The sequence below is a fragment of the Stegastes partitus genome, unplaced genomic scaffold, assembly GCF_000690725.1.
Source record: "Stegastes partitus isolate 25-593 unplaced genomic scaffold, Stegastes_partitus-1.0.2 Scaffold230, whole genome shotgun sequence".
Classification (NCBI taxonomy): Eukaryota; Metazoa; Chordata; class Actinopteri; family Pomacentridae; genus Stegastes; species Stegastes partitus.
This window is the reverse complement of record NW_007577961.1, coordinates 468195-490496: the sequence shown is the minus strand read 5'-3', so window position 1 is coordinate 490496 and position 22302 is coordinate 468195. Positions and strand designations below refer to the sequence as shown.

At 42.3% G+C, this 22302-nt stretch overlaps 1 protein-coding gene across 2 annotated transcripts in view; it reads right to left on the bottom strand.

The window, feature by feature from the left end:
- unc5a (unc-5 netrin receptor A) overlaps window positions 1-21849 on the bottom strand; it is a 142466-nt gene extending 120617 nt beyond the window's left edge. For both annotated transcript variants that reach the window (XM_008281346.1, XM_008281348.1), the window contains exon 1: window positions 21756-21849. In XM_008281346.1, coding sequence (XP_008279568.1) covers window positions 21756-21849 — 94 coding nt within the window. The remainder of the gene's footprint in view (window positions 1-21755) is intronic.
- Window positions 21850-22302: the final 453 nt, after the last annotated feature.

Below are 22302 nucleotides of genomic sequence, written 5' to 3'. Positions count from 1 at the left end.
CGTCATCACAGCCATCTTGATGTCGTCCACGTCTTCAAAACGTGTCCCCTTGACGACCCCCTTGAGCTTGGGGAGGAGGAAAAAAATCCCACGGAGCCAGGTGGGGTGAGTAGGGAGGTTGCTCCAGGACTGCGTTGCTCTTCTCAGCCAGGAACTGTGGGATGCTCAGGGCATTCTGAGCAGGCGTGTTGTCATGGTGAAGCAGCCATGACTTGTCCAGCCACAACTCTTGCCTCAGGATCTCTTTGTAGACGTGCTGGTTGATTGCCTGAAGGGGAAAACTAGTAGTTTGGGTTTGAAATATATCTTTTGTGACACCAGTCCTGGAAGTTTTCTGACACATCTGGTATGATTTTCCCTTCACAAAAGGGTTGTTCACACCAGCCACTGAGTATGTTTCCTAACATCGTAAAGCTTGTCTTGAAAATGTGACCGCAAACCATCGACCACAACTGAAGTCTCTGTCATGATGTCCCTTTACTAACTAAACCCCCACAATGCTCTCTGCTCAACAGCACAGGAATGAACTTAGTCCAAGTGCTACTAAACACTAACAATACAAGGTCAATCAGAATCAGGTAGTAAAATAGATTTCCTGACATGCATGTCCTTTGTCTCCTGACTTATCGTATAATACATTTTTAATCAGTTAAATTATGAAACGCTATTAATCCATTAACTGATAATCATCAACATCCCCAATGTGGGTTCTGCTCAGGTCAATAAAGTTCTTCGACACCATTTCTGAAGAATAGCTTCCTCTCATGGAGCTCACTGTGTGTATGGAGGCACTATCATTTTGTAAAAATAGCTGGAGGTGTCCTATTTTTCAAATGAATGGTTCACAAATGAGGAGTGTAGCCTTCACACAGGGGTCGCAAGAGCATTAACAAGTTAGTTAAAGCAGAAGAAAATAGTCGTTTATTTTTTTATTCATACAATTCATTCATTCATTTGTAATTTTTTTTGCTCTAATTCATTCTGTCTCGTCTACAAATTCTGTAAATTAAACAGGGAACAGAATCCACGTGGGGCTGAACGGCATGCAGAAACGTTGAGATTATGATTCATGATTTTAGTGGGCCTGGTAATCTTTCCATTCTTCAACCAAAAATATCTATAGATGATGATGGGACTTTTGCTGTCGTTTGCACTGAGGAAGCACGTTCCTATTGAATCTGTACAATATGCTCTGTAGGCTGAGGCTTCTCTGTAGCACCACAATCCAAAAACTGCAGCTCCTGCAATTTTGAAATTCCAATTTTGTTTATATTTTGATTAATTGTTACCCTCTTGTATGTAAAATCAATGAAAATAGCCACAAATGCACATCACTGTGGTTGGTTTCCTTAACTGGAACAAAGACACATACAAAAATATGTTGACAGGTTTGTCCACGCAATCCTTAGAGCTTACAAAGTGCATAATGAGTATACTGTTCTTGCCAAAAGGACAACCTGACTCCTTGCTGGACCGTAAGTCGTGTGTTTTTCAAGGCCACAGGTAAGCTGCTTGACTCCACCTCTCTAATAAGTGGGACTAGTGAGGGACAATTCAATAAAGCGTAGCTCCCCGAAAGCTCGTGCCTTCTGGTCTCTTCCTCCTGCAAGCCCCGGACGCTGCCTGAAATCTACAATGACAAAACAGACAGCTACTGACTGGGGACGTGGCATTGAGGAGAATCAGGTCCCAGCGCACAAACTCATCGTGGCGCTCCGGCATCATCACAGTGACAGTGCTCGGGAGCCGAGGACTGAGAGAGGGAGAGAGAGGCAGAGAGGACTCGAACATTAATGTTTCATTCATCAGAGCTCCACACCCTGCCGCTGCTGCAGTATGAAAACATAACTGTAATGAAAATCCTATTGATCGGAGTCGCTTCCTTTTAGACAAATTGCACTGTTTTCTCAGCCTCTCGGTGTTTGGAAGGCAAATGTAAAGAGCAAAAGATGAAAGCCCTCGAGACATCATCGTCAGCGCTCCATCATGACAGGCGGACCCATCAACTTAAGCTACAGACAGAAGCTTCTTTTTGCAGAACAGAAAACACGATTTTTAACACGGTAATCAACATTGATCAAAAGCTGATGCATTGTTGTACCCAGTGAGTAAACCGGACAGTCAAGTTCATAATGTAGCACATAACCAACTCAGATTATGAAGCAGTAATTTCATGCTATTTCGCTAAAAGGGTATTTCCACTGGATGTGAAATATGTTAGGAAATCTGCTGTAAACCTGTGACGGGGTACTTTGGCCAAGTTTACATTCCCTGCCACCCAGAATGAGGATCTCCTCGCCTCCACTTCCTCCCCAAATCCACCTACAGAAATCTGGAAGCAGGGCCGGCTTTGTGGTTAGAGAGAGATCATCCCTGCTTTGATTTACCAACACCCCTGCAGAAATGTCCTTGATCAAGATGCAGCTACGGGGAGCTGCTCCTGGCTGCCCCTTTGTGTTCACCCCTTTGCCGCAATGCAAACATGCATGTCTCAAAGGGAAAAGCAAAAAAATAAAAGAAGAAGAAGGAAAAAAAAAAAAGAAGAAGACAAGAAAAGCTAATTTCAAAGCTGCCCTGCTCATGTCAGTGCACTGGTTAGTTAGCCCTCCAGTGTCTCGTCTCAGAGGTCTCAGAAGCATCAAGATGGAAATTTACTGAAATTTCTGACTTCATCACCCCGGCTAGCGGTCAACAGGGAAAGGAGAAAAAAAGAAGACAAAGAAATATATTTTCAAATACTGTAACACAGCCTGTTATGAGGTCCCGGAGGAGGCTTTTGCAGTGCTAACATGCATGAAGAAACAAGACAGACAGACAGTGTGGATAACCATCTTACCCTTGTGCAGTCCTCCTGCATTTCTAAATTAAAGATAGGGAGATAGCACAGCGGCAATCTCCGTGTGGGATCTCCATTCTCTGGCGAAGTAAAGGGACTTAAAGGAAATAGATCAACCCAGCATCTCTGGGGTCAAGGGTTTATTTAATGAAGTCATATCAGTGATGCCCGCACCTTTCTGTTATCGTCAGGTAGTGTTTATATAGAGGGTCAGTTGTGGAGTAAATAACCGCCGCCCCGTCACAGAGGACAGTTTATTACAATTATTAATGAAGATCAATTATTGAGATTCTTTCCAGACTGCTTCTACATAATGCATCATCATTTCAAATCATTTAATTCCTACTGTTACTAAAGAGACATTCATTCCATCCTAAATGTCTTCAATATGAACTACTTTACTTAAAATTTAATTTCAGATGTCACACTGTGGAAAGATAGTCAACTGAGCATCAGTTGCTATTTAAACCCACAAACTCTGCCAACTGGGGTGAAAATTTTAACTCAGAAACCTCAATTTCTACCGCTGTGCTACCAACTGTTCATGGTGAATAACAAAATGTGTGGGTGGGGACCGTGCAAACAATCCCGCTTCTTTAAACAGATCGTGAACGCAACTTTGAACTGACAAATACAGAGAAAAATCACAACTTTTTCCGCTGTGTTTGATGGGGGCATTTAAATCTTTATGGACAGACTGAATAAACAGAGAGCTACCAAAGAGCAAATAAGTTACAGACAGAGAAGATTCGTGCTAAAAATGACAATAAACACAAAGGCTTAATGCATACACTGTTGTGAATCCATGTGGGTGTCGAAAGAAATGATGAAAAACACACAGTGCTATGTGTGTTTATGCGTCGGCATCTCCGAGGATGGGTGGGGCATCCGCGGTAACACCGAGCAATAAAACCATCAGTAAAAATGAAAGAATAAGCCAGAATTTGAGGATAAACTGACACAGGGGCTATGACGGCAATAACCCGACATGCAGGGGAATTAACCGGGGGTATTACTGCTAAACCTGTGGGGCTCTGCAGCTTCCGGAGGGGAAACTCACACACTCGGAGCAGCATCCACGCTGTGACCTAGGAAACCGGGAGGGTAAAAAGCTCATGCAGCTCTGGTTTAATCTTGTGCTTGTAAATATCTGCAGTGCTTGTTTTTTTTTTGTTGGATAAGATATGATTAAATTATTAAATAACTTTACTAAGTTTAATTATGTGAGAATCACTGCCAGCTTCCTGTTCGAAAAAGAGAACTGCTGTACAGTATATCTTGACACTGGGAGGGCTTTGCATTTCCAGGCTCGTGTTTTGACTCCGAGTGTCATGGAGACGGAGATTTAGTGTGACAATGCTGATGCCAAGTGTTGTACTCCTGCGACGCTTTGCAGAAACATGGCACATACAGCTTTCTGACTTTGCACACAATATTGCCACAAGATTTGAATTAACAATGAGGGGGAAAAGAATTAATATGCAAAATAAATATTATTTTTTTTCAAGGAGGAACGACACCAGAGACGACGCCTTGCTTCTCGAGCCAGCTTGGACCCAAAATTTGACACTTTAGCAAAAGCAGTATAACACTGAGTTTGAGTACTTCCTGCCGAGACTGACAGCTGAAACAGCGCATTACTGTCAGTCACTTTTCTACTCTTAGTTTGGGGCTATATGTGTCGTTAAAAAATAATGAGAATGAACGGTAATGAAACAATTTTGGCCAATGAGCTCGTCTTTTAATCCCCTTTACACTGGATCCAACAGCCAATGACAACAATGCATGTATCAGAATAGCAAAAAGGACGACCAGGATAACAAAAGGCGGCGTTTTTTCTTTTTTCCATTTTCCTTTATGCCTCCGTAATTAGCAACCGCTGTTTTATAATGTACTCTTTGCTGATATGCTCCATCACTGTCAGAGTGTTTAGTTATTATGCTAGAAAACTATGCTATCTGTTGTTAAACACATTTAGTTCGCCTCCCAGTGACTCTTTTACATCAACGAAGATTGAACGAAGATCAAGTCAATAAATTCCTGCTGTTTGACTCATATTTTATTGTTGGCAGCGATACAAAAGAATTGCCATTTTAGATTGATCACTTGCAGGATAATGTAAATTTGCATATAATAAAAATTAATTCGCGAGCGAGTCATTATCAGGAAAAGTATTCTGCTCAGTCAATTGAAATTATTTACTTCCATAGCCACGGGAAAATTACAAATCATTCTTCATAACGGCGCATTTGGTTGCTATTCTGCATATGGTTTTGTTTTGTTCACACGCTCACCTTTTGAATCCAACCTCATGAATAAAACAACACAGAAAAAGGGGGAAGCTTAACACTTACATCAAATTTCCCCCCTTATTATTTAATTTTAGCTTCACCTGCCTAAAGCATTGAGAAAATGCCATGTATGTGAATTTATCTGTGTGCCGTGCTATTCATTCAACACTTTTTTTTTTCTCCTCCTTCTTTTTGTTGAAGCACTGCCAGCTTAGCTTGAAGCGCATCACCCCATAATTGTTGCTTGGTTCATATCTGTCATGACACTTCTATAGGTCTTCAGCCACTGTCACAAACCACAGCCTGCAGCCCTAATGGGGTCGCTCTATTTTTTCCTCAGTATCTCATACAACCAGCCTTTGTTCCTCATAGCACAATCTGGAGATGCCATTAGTGGGGAGGAAGACAGTGATGTTTAGTGACAGCCAACGACTCCTCTGGTCAGGAAAGTGCCCTCGAGTCATCAGAGTGTCACACACACACCCCTGCACTCCGACTGAACGCAGCGTCGGCTCCCCGAGTTCACCTTTGTTCTAGCTATCTGAAAAGCAGGAAGCTAATTGTGTGACAGGGGTCGGGGTGGGCAGCGCCCACGACAGCCTGAGTTGTGCCACTGCATAACGCTGCCAGGCCTTCTTGTCAAACACATTGTAGGAGAATCCGACAGAAAAAAATAATATAAAAAAAAAAAAGAAATGAGGCGAGAGGGGGAGGCTCTCATTTTGCTGCAACTGGCAGTTTTTGTCTTTGTGTTCTGTTCATGACTATTGTCATCACATTTAGGGCTGAGCTCAAAAACATGCAGAAATTTTGCAAGCGGCTGGGTAGGATGATAAGAGAGAAGCTACATGGCCTGTTTGGAGCTGATAACTCAGACTCAGCATAAATCAAACACCTTCTGGTGATTCAAATAATTTGTACAGTTGGGCATCATATGTTGAGAGGGGGATTGAAGAATTCACAGTAAGAAAGTATCATGCCTCAGTGCCCCAAAATGAAATGCTGCAGACTTGTCAAATTATATCTTCCCAGTGAAATGCTTATGCTGTGATTTACCAGCATTACCGTGTGCTACACAACGCATTTGTATACTACAAATTAAGCACAAGTGAAGGGTGTCCAACTTTTTCCAACTGCGGTATTTTCATCGCAAATGTGAAGTGATGCGGGAAAATTTGATTTCACCTACAGAGAGGCTGAAGCGTTGTCTTGACTCTCACATAGCCAAAGCAAACAGTCAGCTTGTGGTTCATTTGTGTGGATAGTATCATGTGGAGACAATGTCGCAAACCACTCTATAGGCAGTTAATGGGTTTACTTGGCTGCTTCATACTTGTGGGACCTCGGGCCCCACTGTTTGCTTTAGGCGCTGGCAATTTCCAACAGGCTGTGGAGTCTCTCTGCATCAATGCTGGCTTAACACAAAATGGCAGCCTGTTACAGAGGATGGGCACAGATAATGCTTTAGTTTATGTTGGGGAGGAAGGAAAAAAAAAAGTCGATCCAAGAATCGCAACTAAAGTGTGCTACTTAGCTCAATGCCGGAAAAGTGTTTTACTGACTATTTGAAGTGTGAGTAGTAGTTTCACTGGGGTGAAGCTGACACGGAAGAGCAGACAAAAAAAAAAAAAAAAAAATCACATTTCCAAATGATCCACTGTCGGCTCCTGAGCCTCCGCTAATGAGTGAGTAGACCTGAGGTATGCCGTTGATTAGTATAATGGAATCTGAAAGGTAAGACAAGCTTGATAAAAAAAAAAAAAGAAAGAAAGCTGAAGTCTGCTGAGGTAAGAGAAAAGCGCCTTTGTGAAGATCTTAGAAATGTTATCCAAGTAAGAAGGTCCCTTTTTTTTAAACATGGAACTGGTTTGTTTCACAATTTCATCTTGATCCTTTGAACACGAGTGGGACAAATCCTTTCTTACAAATCTGGACAGGGACTTGAAGACTTCTGCTGCAGAGTGCACAAAGATAAAAGACTTTTTTTTCGGGGAGTAGCAAATGATCTTCTTAAAATGATTACTCGGCTCTTCTGTGTAAAAGCTTAGGATTTCACAGCAACATTTCAGCAGGAAAATAAATTTTAAAAAGTAAAAAAAAAAAAAGTTTAACAATGACATTTTCAACAACAATCTGACTCAGCCTGAAAAGTTATTATTTAATCATTACTCGAGTGAGAATGGCAGAGCAAAGCCATATGCAGTGTACGTTGCAGACCAAGAAATTAGAAAATAAGCCAAATTGCATTTGGCTTTGTGATGATTCAGTCTGAAACCAATCTGTCCAAGTTTTCAGCTGGGTAATTTAAAAACCATAAATATGACTTTAAATAGCTAAGTATGGACCGTCCAATCTCACAATCCTCGCAGCGGCACTTGCGTCGCACATGTGGGTGATTCGGGGACGTGCTCTGAAGTTGTGAAAGATGGAAAATAAGATGAATTATGAGGAAGAATGGAGATTTCTGCTAAAAGGAACAGCAGCGACATCGGTAAAGGTTGTTTAGCAACAGAGTCGAACACATTGTGACATCTTGTTCTTTAGTGAGAAGCGTTCGGTGACTATTGACACAAGAATACACATGACATACAGCGTACACTTGCTTTATTAGCGAGACATAAAGAGTGCATCACTTCCTCGAGGATTTTTCTCAGCAGCTGGAAGAGAAGCGTTTGTTGTACCTGGGCGACGCGAAGAACGCCGCTCAATCTCAAAAGGTGGTTGAAAGGAACCAAATATAAAGGGACAGACTCAAGTGCTATTAGTGGGCATTGTTCGGGAAATCTTGCATTTAAAAACACGCAAGATGTGTTGTAAAGCTAAAAAAAATACAAAAAATCTTCATGGTCAGTGTGCTACGGGTGTTTGCTTCGTGTCTTCTCCCTCCACTCCGTCTCCATCTGCCCTCCCTCATGCTCCGCTCGCATCCACCACTCCTGCCAACCGGTCTAACAAGGTTGCATTACAGTAAAGAATTCTCTCACAAATATGTGATCACACACCGACTACAAATGTTAAAATACTGTTGTAGTCACCTCTAATGTTACATATTTTAGAACTAGAAGCCAGAAGATGTATTTCCCTCCAGAGCTAATCTAATGTTACCTGACCTTCCTTCACTGGCATCACGAATCGTTCTGTTCTTGGAGAAATATTTTCATAAACTCATCTGAAAATGCAACCAGTGATATTTTATACACACAGAAACTGACATTGCGATGACTTATCTAGAAATAATTACTGTTCTAGAGTAATTAGGGTGGTTTTGTAGGGGAGTGCATCTGTACCAAAGACAAAAACAAACTTTAAAAAGCTGAAAAGCTGTTTTTTTGTTGTTGTTTTTTTGAGTGCAAACTGTTTAGAACCTTCCTCATACGGTCTAACACCAGCAAACGAATCCAAAACAGTTTTCTGCTTTGGTTGGGATTCGGATGAGAGCTTTGTAGTGCTGATTCAAATGGTCAAACAAATTAGTTGTTTCCCCTTGTGTTGTGGCAACTGCAAAACACTGCAGACGGAGGATCTGGTTTTTGGTTAACATCATCATTTCTGTAGCTGGAATATTTCCATAAAACTCAACCAGGATGCAAGATTATGACCAAAATGATGATTATTCTGATCAATATTGAGATCACGATAAGTCTATTGACGCTAATTAGGGTCCGAGCACACCAGTGCAAGGACCCTATTGTAATCGTTGTGATTATTTTTACGATAAAATATGTTTATTGCCCTCGGAAAAATCAGAACACTGCTTTTATTTCCATGTTGTGCTGCATCCCTGCTAATGTACAAATCGTTGCATAAAAATCAGACTAGAAATAAGGTTCTTCTTCACTCTTCTTCTTCAGTGCAGCTCCTAGAGTCAAACTTAGACTTAAAATTACACCCAAAACACCTCACTTGCTGAACATTTGCTTGATGGACACTACAATTTACCAGTGTTCCCTAAACGCCTCACATGCAGCGATGGTAGAACCTGACTCGGCACAAAGAAGCTTCTAGTCTCCACTCAGTTACTGCAGCAACACAGACAGGAGAACGATCAAAACTGACTTTGAATAAAGTAAAAAATAAGGTGCTGCTGTTGTTTTATGAGCACAGTTTTCTATTAGTGGAGCATTTTAAACATCAATATCACATTTGATCATGTTCATTTCATTGTGGGAAGTCACGATTATCATTCCACTAATTGTGCTTTTCTACAACTGAGGTTCCTTCTTTTCTTTTTTTACGATCAAATCTTCCTTTTTAATGTTTCCCTATTGTTCCTCGCTCACTTGGCGCTGCACATGTTGAGTTGGCATTCCAACAAACTCTCCGTCTGATAAATAAAGTTTAAAGAAAAACTCTCTGTAATCAAAAAGTTAAAACAAGTTCTATCAGACAGACTTCTCTCGCAGATTAGTCACGGGAAATGAGAACTGTGCGAGTTCTCTTTTTTGCATCAAGCAGCAAAAAAAAAAAAAAAAGTAGCATGATTGCCCTTTTTCCACATGTGCGCACTGCAATGGTCGATACAGCCCTAATTTTACATATACAGAGCTTATATAAACATCATCAGCGATTATTTTACCAACCGTAAAGACATGTTTTTACTACACGGGAGCAGTGCAGATAAATGGGAAATATGAGAGAGCTGGGAAATGATATGCGGCGAGGAATCGCATCAGGGGACTCGCTGCTACTTGCACCCATGTGGCACGCACCCTAAACCCCGCCGCTATCAGGTCGCCCATATCTTACTGACGTTTATTGAAGTCAGCAATATTATGATTCACAAACATTAATGTAGCTCGTTAAATCCACCTTTCTCTCCCTCTCACAATGGCTGGTGTTTACTTCCCTCTGCCAAGTCGTGTAATTGCAACTTCATGGCGATTCATAAAATCCTGAAGCAGTAATGCTGATCAAAAACACACCAATCTAAACGTGTGTGTGAACTACTGTACTGGCTGATAATTCCAGGTAAGAGGAGGAGAGTTTGCTGTGTCTGTAGATGTCTTGATATGCAAAAAAAAAAAAAAAGAAATAAAGAAGGCTAAAGCAAGGCGAGGCTTCGGTGCGAGGTTTAACAACCCGGGCAAGAGGGGAGGGAAGGGCTCATAAATAACAGAGAGTGAGGGGAAAACACTTTTCCTCCTTGCTTCCCTTTCTTTGTTCTCTCTTTAACTCTTTCCCCCTTACACGGTAATTTATTAATTTCCTTTTGTTTCCTTATTAGACACTAATAAGGAAACCGAGCGGTAACAAGACCCTCAGAATGGTGCAGTCAGGCCCTCCAGAGAGAGGCTGCTCATTGTGGGTTAATGCCCCTTTATAAACTTGTCATGTCTGGTAGAGATTAAGGGGACCTAAGTCCTCCCTCCCTCCCCAGGCAGCACCACGTCAAATGGGCCCAGTGGAGCCCCCTGGTGCTGCGAGGGCTGGGCCGGAGAAATAACGCATCCAACAGTCAAATTAGAAGCATTACAACAATCAAAAATCTATTAAAATACTAGTTTAGCCAATAGATTAAGAGCAACAAACAGTTACTATGGTTCTGAAGGTCGACAGTTACCCACACAAAAGTCAACATCTGATGTTTTTTTTAAGGTGTAACAAACTGTGTGCGAGCAGATCCGCATGAAATAGTCCAGTAAAGATGAAGGAGTTCTGTAATACAGGCCTGTGCCGGCTTCTGACTGCACCAAGTAAAGCTGATCTTTTTCTGTTTGATTACAGTACAACGGGGGACACAATAGAAGACCTTTGAAATTGAAACTCTGACATCCCAGGCTCAGACTGTGTGAATCGCAAATGTCCTCGCATACACTCGCTCTTATAAGCAAGGACAGAGTCTGGTGTAGTTACATGTCGTTGCATGTGAAAATGGAAGAAGAAAAAAAAAGAGTGCATCCTGCTGTTTCTTGACGTGTCACAAAGACCACAAGGAAGAATTCCATCTCGAAACAGCTGCAGAGGAACTCAACCGCCGTCAACAGCCATATTTACTCCTGGACACGCATCCTCAGAAGTCACTTGTAATGCTGCTCAGCGCTCCTGATTAAAAGCATTACATGAAGTGAAGCTGGACATTTGGCAACACTTTGCGACCCCTCCTGGGATGCCTCTCAGATCCCCCACATCCTGCAGGACTCGTTCAATGAACGTGCAGACGTCTGGAGAGGCTGCAAACATCAAAACGCAGCTATTAGTCTATCAGCGTTTTAACACCAAATGCACGAGCCCCTCAATCCCCAAAAAACTCTTTTTTTTTTCCAGCTCGCTTCAGATCTGCGACGTCCCAACTGACTTTTCAGCTCCAATTTGTCAAGTCTGGAGTAACTGAGATGAATCATACTCCGTAGCGTCTTCAGCTCGTGAGTGATGGCTTGTTCGGAATTAGGAGTAAAAATTTACTCCTGTGACTCAGGAATAAAGGATAGATGAGGTCATTAGAGGAGCTGTTAACAATATCGTATGAACCGCGCTTGGTCAGAGGCCAGCGTGCGTTCAATCACCGCTCGAAATTGGACACCGACGCGCATTCGTCAAACGACAGCCACATCCAACAAATAACTCCTTATATTCTTGTTTATTGGTCACCAGATGTCTGCCCGCCCCAACTGCATGTTAGGGAAATTAATTAAATGAGCAAATTGAACTGAGCTTTGTTGTTTTTACTAAATGCGTTGAACAGTGCCAACTCCCAAAAGAAGCAACAGCAAAATTACAATCAATAATCTGTAAAAGCACTTTCAAGTTTATAAACAGCGCACCAGAAAATACACATTATTCAGTGTCCAATTAAGCTAAAGTAGCATCTGTTAGGGCTAAAGTGGAGGCAGTACGGTGACATCATACCGTCTTTTTTTGACAGAAAGGGCCTGAACTTCAATGTATCCTCTCTCCACCCACACAAGGATTTCATGCTGATGTCAATATATATCTTGCAAATTAAGTGCACCCAGCAGACTTAACCCATGAGCTGAGCACTAACAAAAGGTACATCAACTTATGTACACAAGCCTGAAGCTGTTTAATTTAAAATAAATGAGATGTGTAAAAAAAAAAAGGGGGAAGGAATAAAGTGTAGCCTCTCTTTGCCTGAAAATGTGAAACAGCTTCCTGAACCACCACCACAAGATCCAGCTGTATGGAAACATTCACAGCCTGGCATGTTGCGATTTACATGCACAAAAATATACCCATCGAGTGCAAACAGGGTGTGAACTACAAGAGGAGCCGGAGGGAGTTTTGGCTCCGCTTAATAAGACATGAGCTTCTCTGAAAACACGATTTGTCTAAAATACTGACAGTAGGCTGTTTTTTGACATGCAGTCCTGTTTCTCTGCGCCTTCACCTTCATGGATCGTGCACAAAATTAGGCTATTATTGATGTATGATTCATGCATGAAAGTGATTCATCACTAATTCACTTTAATAAAGATACCAGCATGCATGCTGTGCTCGCTATCCGAGTGTCGCAGCACAATATCATAAACTTCACTCACTTTAAGCTCCAAGATCAGATTTTAAAAAAATAAAATAAAAGCTGTCTTCATACCAGCAGTGGTAAAACAAATGTACTACTTTTAATGTTTTGGTTTTTTGTGTATTGTTAACATTCAGATTCTTATAAACAGGAATAATGATAAACAGAGGCTGCATTGTAAATATTATATATGTTATTTCTGACCACAAAAAACAGTGAATCTAAACTAAATGGACGCTTAAAAAAGACCAACTGTTCTAATGTTACTCCATATGTTGATAATAAGTATTATAATAAGGCCACAGAATGTATTTAAAGCCCTAAAAAAAAGTTTAAAACAGACCTTGAGTATAGATTTGAAAACAAAAAAGCTTTACATAAGTTTGACGTTTTACTGAAGAAAATATGCACATATTTATTAACACTTACACAAAAAGAAGAGCACAAAGACGAATAAGAGCGGGAGCCAACAGTCCTGCCCTGTTTATTTTCCGTTTGCCTGAGTTGACAGCTGGAACTAAAGTTCATACTTCATTTCATGCTTCATTTTGTCTATTTTTAACAAGATCCCAGAATTAGTTTGGTTAGTAAATTCACTGCTGACTTGGCAGAAAAGGTTGATGCTACATGTACAACATCATAAGAGAAGCCACAGGAGAAGCTGGGCATACAGTGATTCACAGAGCAGCATTTATTGTAATTTTAACATTTTTTTTTCCTTTTTTAATTTAACAGTTGGTTCCCTGAGGCTTGATCAAACATTTTTCCACTGTCAGTTTTTAAAACGGATTATGATGCTCTTTCCAAGAGAAGGGTGCACATTGGAGCTAGTTGCCTGCCAACCTGTAACTGAACAAATCCAACACGGGTATCTAATGATACACTAAACGGTCCAATAATTGAGCAAACATAGCCAGCCGAATACCATGAAGAGGGAGAGAACTTTACACGATTACCGGGGTTATGCGATCTAAAAGCAGCTTTAAACGGCTCTGGTTTGGACAGAAAATTATTGCTCTCCCCTACCAAACTCTGAGTTCTCTGCTTGTTATGATTTGATGGGAACAGTAAATATACCTGCAGATTCACAGCGTGCATATGGCATTTAAATGACTTCTAAAACACGAGGTTCACTGTGCCAATCACTGCTGTGTTTTAGAATATAGTCACTTGCACGCTTGCAGATATTTCCTGTAATCAAACTAAACGCATTAGTCGCATCACAGAATGCTTATGAAAAGTTTTCGGCTAACCAGACAGAATGATCTATGCAGACCATTTACTAATTCCAAATCCCTATGCCCTGCAACACTCAGTCAGTGTCAATCCAAACACTTTACCTCATAAGAGTCTATTATCAATATTAATTCTGCCTGAAACACAAACCACTCCGGAACACAGCTGCTCTGTATTCATCTTTTGAAATTCGAGCCTTGGCGACAAGAAACTGCAGGTATGAAAACGCACTTTGATTCGACATGAATGCATTGTCAGTGGGCATTTAAATCCATAGAAGCCATAATCAAGTGCAAGGTGTGCAGTAAAAAGGGAGCATCTAGCCTCAATGGTAGCTGTGTTGTCATGATTAATTCTATCGGAGTAAGGACTTGAATGTGTTTTCCGTGAGCCTAGTGTTCCTGATGGCCTTGCCAAGAAAATCTGCTGCTTAGCTTTAAGCTTTGAATCTGTAATGTTCAGACCTCATTTCACATCGGGAAATGGTTTGTTTGGGAAAAACAATAACAGAGGGACCTACATAGATCAGAGAGGCTGTTCTCTCGCTGCTACACATTTAGGGTGGATAATAAATGGTTCATGTTTTGTTTTGTTCATAGCGCAACATCAGGCTGATTTTTGGAGACGATTTCAGGTACATGTGTAAAGAAAGACGGCAACAAAACGAAGGGGATCTGACCTGATCCCTCTGTTTGCCTCCCTACGTATCCATCAGCAAAGAGACAGAGCAAAAGGTGACACAAATGACATTAGTAATGTTGTATCAATACTGAATTATTAACAAGCTTACTGCTAAACCCAGCATAGCCTAAGCTTACATTATACAACATGCTGCCTGAGCTCCAATGTGCTGCAAAAGTCAGTGCTCTGTTGACTCAGTTGAATTGCTTGCCTAAGGCATCGGTGCCTGCACACATACACATAATTAGGAAAGGTCACTGTGCCTCCTGTCTTGTCAACAAAATCACTTCAAGATGACAAATTCTGGCTCGAGCTGAGCCAGATCTCCCTCAGATACCCTTGCCAATCAAGCGCCAGCAGGGCTTTCTGGGTAGCCTTAGGTGATTTCTAATTATGTCTTTTACATGCCATGCTAAACGCGGAAAAGCATAACAATGAGTCATACATTTGGTCGGAGGTGTGCAGCAGACTGAAGTGTCATTATCTTGGAAATTTAGACAAGAGGTGCTGAAACGGAGCAGAAGAAAACGTTGAAATGTATACTTTTACTTGCAGCTACATGCAACTGTTTGGGAATATTGCATTTTTTTTTTTTTTTCAGCGTGAAGAGCTTAAAATAGAAGAAACTAAACGGTGATTGTGTTACGTGTAAAACCTGAGGTCCTACGAAGCCAGGGCTTAATAAAGTTAAGATATTTTAGGCTGCATTACATGTTTCACTCCATTATTTAACCGCATAAGTGACATTTGCATCCAGACTTTGCAGATATTTAGTGAAATCCATTCTCAACCCTAAAGCAGAATACTTCCACCTCTATGCCTGATCAAATGCTTCTGATTTCTTAAAAAATATATTCAGTTACTGTGGTCAAAAATGCTTCATCTTTCCACAGCATACATTTCCAAAATAACTCTGGCTTATTCAGATGCTGCTTTAGTATACCTGAGACATTGCCTTTTGTTATGGGGTTGCAGGTAAGGCTTTCTTACTGATGACTTTTCCATGTAGACCCTGTTTGTGTATCAATGATGCACCACCACTCCTGTGTCAGCTAAACCTTCCTGCAGCTCCTTTCGCAGCCGTGTGGGGATTTCGCTTCGTCTTCTTGCCCAGCAGACGTGCAGCATTACCTCAAAGTTTTCTTGTTCTTGCAGATCTCGTCTTGCTCAAGCCAAATAATACAGCTATTTTTCTAGCCTTCTACTGCTGTACTGCAGGGCCTCAGTTGGCTCTATTTTCAGATACTCGGCCAGTTGCTTAGAGGAGTCCGTGGTTGTTGAGTGTTACCACAAGGTTTGAAAAGTCGGAGAATTTATCAAGCTCTGGAAAGGTCATCCGCTGACAATTCCTACTGACAGTTCTTAACCTGCTTTACAAGTCCTAATGGGTCAATTAGGGCTCTAAGAGTTAATGAAATTCTGAGACGTTACATGTGCAACCTCTGCACACGCCACAATCATGCTCTGCGTTTTTTCTCTAATATTTTAGAGAAAGGCTTATTTTTAATGCCTGTTAGCAGCAGTGGTTGTATTTACTTCTTTTCGCTTAAAAACTTTGTAATTTGCCCGGGGTGTACAGACTTTTGCATGCAACTGTGCCTGCCCCAAGCTTTAATAGGAAAAAAAAAAATGAATGGAGGATTTTCCACAATAAGCTTCACGCCGTCAAAGTTGCTTTCCCACCACACGCCCTATTCACACTCTCCATCCAGTCCACTGTATGATGAAGTGGAAGTGGCTTTCACATCGCTCCCTGGTGGCCTTACTAAGGAACTATTAATCTATGGCTCTCCATATTGCATTCAGATCTGCCTTCCCCAGCCGCCACCTGGCCTGAAGTAAAGGCCAAGAGAGGACCCAGAGGACTGGACAGCCTCTTATTATGAGCTGCACCAAGACACCTCTGGGTTTCTAAGCACTTCCTCTGACAGTGACTGATGGCCAATTAACCATTTGGAGAAGAGTATTGATCACTTGGAGAACAGGAATGACCTGGAAACATCTCCTAACACAACCGCTATTCTCACTGTACAATGCGAGCAGGCAGACAGTACATCACGTAAACTAAAAAAAAAACAAACGCAATAAAAGCCTTTCCACACAATATTGTCTCCCAAGGCAAAACCCCACAGAGTGTTTTTTTGGAAGCTTTTTTTGACAGACGTCCGCCCACACGGACCGACGTGAGTCGAGCGTCACCTCAGGACCCCCCCCACATCTGTTTTCCCTCTGGTGGTATTAGTGAAGCATAATCTCCACAGACGGCTGTTTAAAATCACACAAGTCTATTATTGTTTGTTTGATCCCGACTCACCGACGGTATCTGTAATGACTGATCAAAGCTCCCAGTGTCACTATAAATACATAAAAAACCATTTGATTTGTTGATGGCAAGCCTACGTGTATAAAAAAAGAAAAGAAAAAAAAAAAAAACAGAAGCTTTTGTCCAGGAAATTTCTGCTGTCAATCAGCCTTGTGAAGACAGTTTGTCCGAGCAGCTCCTCTGTGTTGCTGACAGACAGACAGCTGGTTCTGATGATGCCTGAACCGAGGTCAGAGTCAGTGTGGATTGAAGCGTTTCAGTTGCGCTCATCTCACTTTTAATATGGATTCCCCGAAAGGCCAGCCAAGACCAACACTGTCCACCATATCCTTAACAAATTCAGCAGAGTTGTGGCCAAGACGTTCTCAAGAAGCAAACTAAAACACTCTGCCTTTTGGCAGTATTAGAATCTTGTACTTTGATTGACTTCCCGGATATCAGAATCAACCTTAACTTTTCTCTGGGTTTTTTTTTTTTTTTTTTTTTTTGCTGAGGTGAATTTTTTTCCAGCAAAAGAACACAATGGCATCCAAGGCTGAAGGTCAGCTCTGCATGTTCTTTCTCTCTGCAACAGAGTATAAAAGAGAGCAGACCCAGGGAAAAGAACATTCGATTAAACCCTCTAGGGAAATACTCAGCTCAACCAGCTCATCCTACCTTCTCTTTGGTGACCCTTGGGTATATGAGGCTGGTTGCTGGTTCTAGATGGTTTGCAGCAACAGAAACACAACAATGGAGAGCGAGTGCACTCCACGAACTGCTGATGCATCGTCAGATACCGCGACCTTCCGTGAATTATTGTCCAGGTTCCCAATGAGACATAGGGTAATCTCATCCCACACCAGAGGTTAAAGGTCAGTTTTGTGCTGTCTGGATAGAAAAAGCACCGATAGTGACGACGGCGAGCTGCATTTCAGGAGGGAAACAGCCCAACTTCAACCCCTAAGCGCTCTCACATAGACCTGAATCATAGAAATGGGGTAATTGAAACAAAAGGGCAGAGTTTGACAGAGATGTAGTGTCTTCGCAGGGCCTCTGCACAGACTGCAGAAAATAACACCCAACTCCTCCCCTCTGCAAGGTTCATCCTCCACGTGTCCTCGGCAACGCCTGTGTCCTTCCTTTACTCCTCAAGATAGCCATTTGCAAATGATAAGTGCAGGGACATAGCCTTCTGAAAGATAAGGTGCCTGGGCATTTGTCACCAAATGGAGCGTGCTGCTCCACTGTTTAACACTGACCTGTGTTGACGTGCACTGTTTACCTTTTATTCATTTATTCTGAACTATTATCTCCGCCTTCATTAATCACGGTAACTCAAACTGAAGAAATTACTTCACAGGGATTAGACGGGAAAAAGATGAGCTCAATTCATCTGTATTCTCCCTTACAAGCAAACGATTAGAGGTGAATGAAAACGCAATATATTTGATCATTTCTGTCCTGCCAATAAGCAATTCAACTCACTCTGTCATTGCAATATTGTCCAATTCAAATTTCATACGCAGCATAAAATTCATAACAAGCATTTATTCTCCCGAGGAGTGAAATCATTTTAATTTTTTTACCGTTCTCTTTTTTTTTTTTTGCGTAATTGCTTCCTTGCATACGTTCTGCATTTTTTTCATGCTAATTTACTTTGCGAGAATCAGCGGATGAGAAAATAAATAATTTTAAATAAAAATTTCCCTCCCCCACCGTTCATGTCTTCCCGTTGTCTGTGTCATTTGAATTCATCTCCCATGACTAGAGGGAACAAAAACTCTTTCTGGTTGTAAATTATCACTTCCCTGTAAAAGACCAAATCCCTGCAAATACATGGCGATCATTTGCCATGCATTAGCTATGGGACAAAAACGAAGTGGTTTTAAATTCCTTTGACCAGAAGGCAATTTCCCCCAATAAATTATGTTAATTTCGGCTTTCGCTCTCCTTATCGCATTCTTTAGTGAGTCAATGAGGAGAGACAAAACTGGCTGCGAGAAAGACAACTCTGGGTGATTCACATTAGAATGATGAGAGACATCTGGCAATAGAATCCCTCATATTACTGTACTAAGAAATGGGAACTGGCAAATTACTGTATTATGCAATAGATTTCTGCTTGTTGTCACCTAATGGCCAACTACTTGCATCATCGCATGGGCTACACCCCGTGGAAATTGCTCTGAGGTGACTGTTCACACCAGTAGGAAGGCGCCTGATACCAAATCCCATGCTCCCTCACTGAACCAGACAACAATTGCTTGGCAACGCTCTCGGTGGGCAGAGGGAGAAACAAACAGAAAAAACAGGATTTTGATTCCCTCTGCATGGACGCATGGCTTTTTGATGATCTTTTTTTTCTGGAGGAAGTAACATGAGACTAATGGGGAACAGAGCAAAGTTTAAATAAATGCTAAACAACAGAAGCAACAGGAGCTGGAATAGTCCACACACACACACACACACACACACACACAAGGCAGCAATGCATGTATGCAAATCCTTGTGGAAGCACCCTCCCACACACACACATACACACACACACACACGCACTTTGCATACTCAAAACATCAAGTGGTGTGCACATGCAGGCAAAGCAGAACAGTTCTTTGTTCCCAAGGCTGAAAGCGTACCTACCCCCTCTGTCCGGCCCGTCAGATCACTCACAACACAGTGAAAGGAAAAGTGCTCAGCTAGCTCAAACCCAGATTGACAGGCCTACCTTTATTACTGACTGAGTTATGTTTCCCTGCAAAAAAGACAAGCCGGCTTTGATACCGCCGAATGCCGAGTCAGCGCCTTGCCTCTCCACGGAGGACGGTTCGACTGATCTCAGCCGAGACTGTCCCAGTCCTGATGTAGAAAGAATTGGCTACCAAATTACCTCCCGATCCATTTTTGGAACTCACTTTGTCCTATAAAACTAGCCTCCAAGCTGTGACGGGAGCCTATAAGGATGCTCGCAGTGCCCTAATATATGATAGAGAGTGACAGACTGAGACGTGGAGGAGAGGTCTGGAAGGAAACGTGATACAGAAGATAAAGAGGAGGCGAGTAGATCTTTTTCGCAATTAACATTGTGGTCTTCTTTTTCTGTACCTGATGTATTCTACTCAGGGTCATTGAGAGGGCTGCGAGTCTATCCCAGCAAGCGTTGAGTGACAGGCAGGGAAACACCCTGGGCATAGCTCCAGTCCATCACAGAGCGAACAAAGGAAGAGCATCACACCTTGCAGAATTTAAGGAGTCTTAAAAATCGACCTACAACTGCAGGTCTGTGGGAGGAAACCAGAGCACGCAGAGAAAAACCAAATGAACACAGCGAGATGAGCACGCAACCTCCACGCCAAACCTAAGTAGCATCTCGCTGAGGGGCAACAATGCTAAACCGCTGAACCACAACAACAGCCATAGAACCCAGCAACCCTATCAAAACACATCAGCTTCAACATGCATCACAAAATGACTTGTAAATACCACCACACTGCAACATACTTAGCTTGATATATGAGGTCCCTGGAGCATGGCTGTTTGTTTAATCCTAATATATTCATAATTATACACTAATTAATGCAAGAGAAAGGCCCTCTTAATTCATCATCTCAGTGTCCTGAAGCGGGAGACACAATTACACCAACTTTAACATGTTTGCCTTCTGTCCAAAGCAAGGTTAACAGTTTGGAAACAAGGCGCGAGGCAAATGATGTGTGGGATTGTAGTTGTTTTGGACACTCACCAGCAGCTTCCAGCTGTGTGGCATTGTGAGGATGATATTTAGCACCAGGGAGAATGAGTAAAAAACTGTGTTTTAAAAATAGTCTAAGTGCTGAAGTGTAAAATGGTGCATTATGGGCAGCAGTGAAATTGACTGCATTGATCAAATAACTCATTTGAATGTTAGATGGCTGGTTTGACTGTGCAGGGGACTGAATATTAATGTCCAGCACTTTTTGTTGTGTTGCAGAAATTAAACAGTTATTGTGCTTGAATGACCAGAATTGATTTTTTCTTTTGGAATGAAAACCTAACAGATCCTATAAAGGGTTTATATGTTGCTTAACTTCTCTCCAGTGTACTTCAGCTCACCTCACTGCTGGTGGGGGATTGTTTTGTGCATCAAAGCACATTTGCATGCAAGCGGGAGTGTCTGGCCAAGAGGCTACATCATAAAATGTAACTCATCAGTGCGAGCAGGTCGTCTACCAACTCAGTAAAGCTGTCACCATACTGCAAATGCAGCAGGAATGAGTCCTGGCCGGAGAGAAACGTGGAGTTGAAGGATGCTGCTTGCAGCCTGCAGAGCAGCCGGTGAGATGGATGGAAACACGCTCTGAAACGAGCTGCTCGGTCCGCTCTGTGCCTCCACAGCTCCAAGATTTACCAACAAAATGATTAGGGAAGGTCTTCCTGGAGGCGCTTTATGTGACATTGTGAATGAAAGCAGTATTACTGAGCACTGCCTTTTTTTTTTATTATTCACGGGCCCGTTTGCTCAATCATCTCATAGTGCAGCTTTCAAGCAGGTGTAGCCCCAACTTACAGTCACGACAGGAGGAATAAAATACATGCGTAAACTTCTCGGTGCTGCTGGAGATAAAATGCAGCAGCAACACGAGGAAGCCGGACAAAGACAGCCGATATGTGCCTCAAGTTTTAACCTTGGTTAGACACGTTAGAAGCCACACACTCCCTCCGTGTAACCTTGAAGGTGCAGGCTAATTGACGGGTGTTAGTGCTAGCAAATTATGGAACAATAACGACCGCCAACAACGTGCGTAACGCGCCGGCATGTCGACTAAAAAAAGAAGAAGAAGGAAAAAAAAACATCCGCAAACAACTTGACACGTGCAGCCTTCCCGTTTGTGTGCTTTTTCTCCACAGACACGAGAACAACAACACAATTAGGGAAAAACGTGGAAAACTCACCACCGGTGCAGGTGAAGCCAGCAAACGCGAGCCAGAGCACGAGGAGCGTAGCGCTGAACCTGCAGCGGACAAAGGGGCCCAGAAGTAAGGGCATCTTCATGGTTTTTATCACTTAAGTTTCAAAAGGCAGAGAGCCGAGACCAAACACGGGCACGCTGGGCTTTATAAGGTCCGGAGAGTGTCCTCTGTAGCACTTAACGCCTCTTGTTCACAACGCCCAAGTCTCTTCCTCAGCACATATCCTCGTGCCGTACCGTGGCCATCAGTATCCCGGTCGTGCGTCTTCGTTGCTCAGAACAACGCATCACAGGTGTGGTAAATAAACTGCTGCCTGGCTCGCCGCCGCCGCCGCCGCTGGGGTTTTTTTTTTTATTTATACAACTGTAGCCCGTCTCCAAAAGCCGCTATCCGTTTCACAAGTCTCCCGCTGTGACTGAGCCGAGGAGCGGAGGCAGTTTCTGCCTGTTTCTTGTCACTTTGTGCAGCCCTTCGCGCGAAAGAGTACCTTCTCCAAATGCGAAAATTGTATTGGCATCGGAGAAAGAAC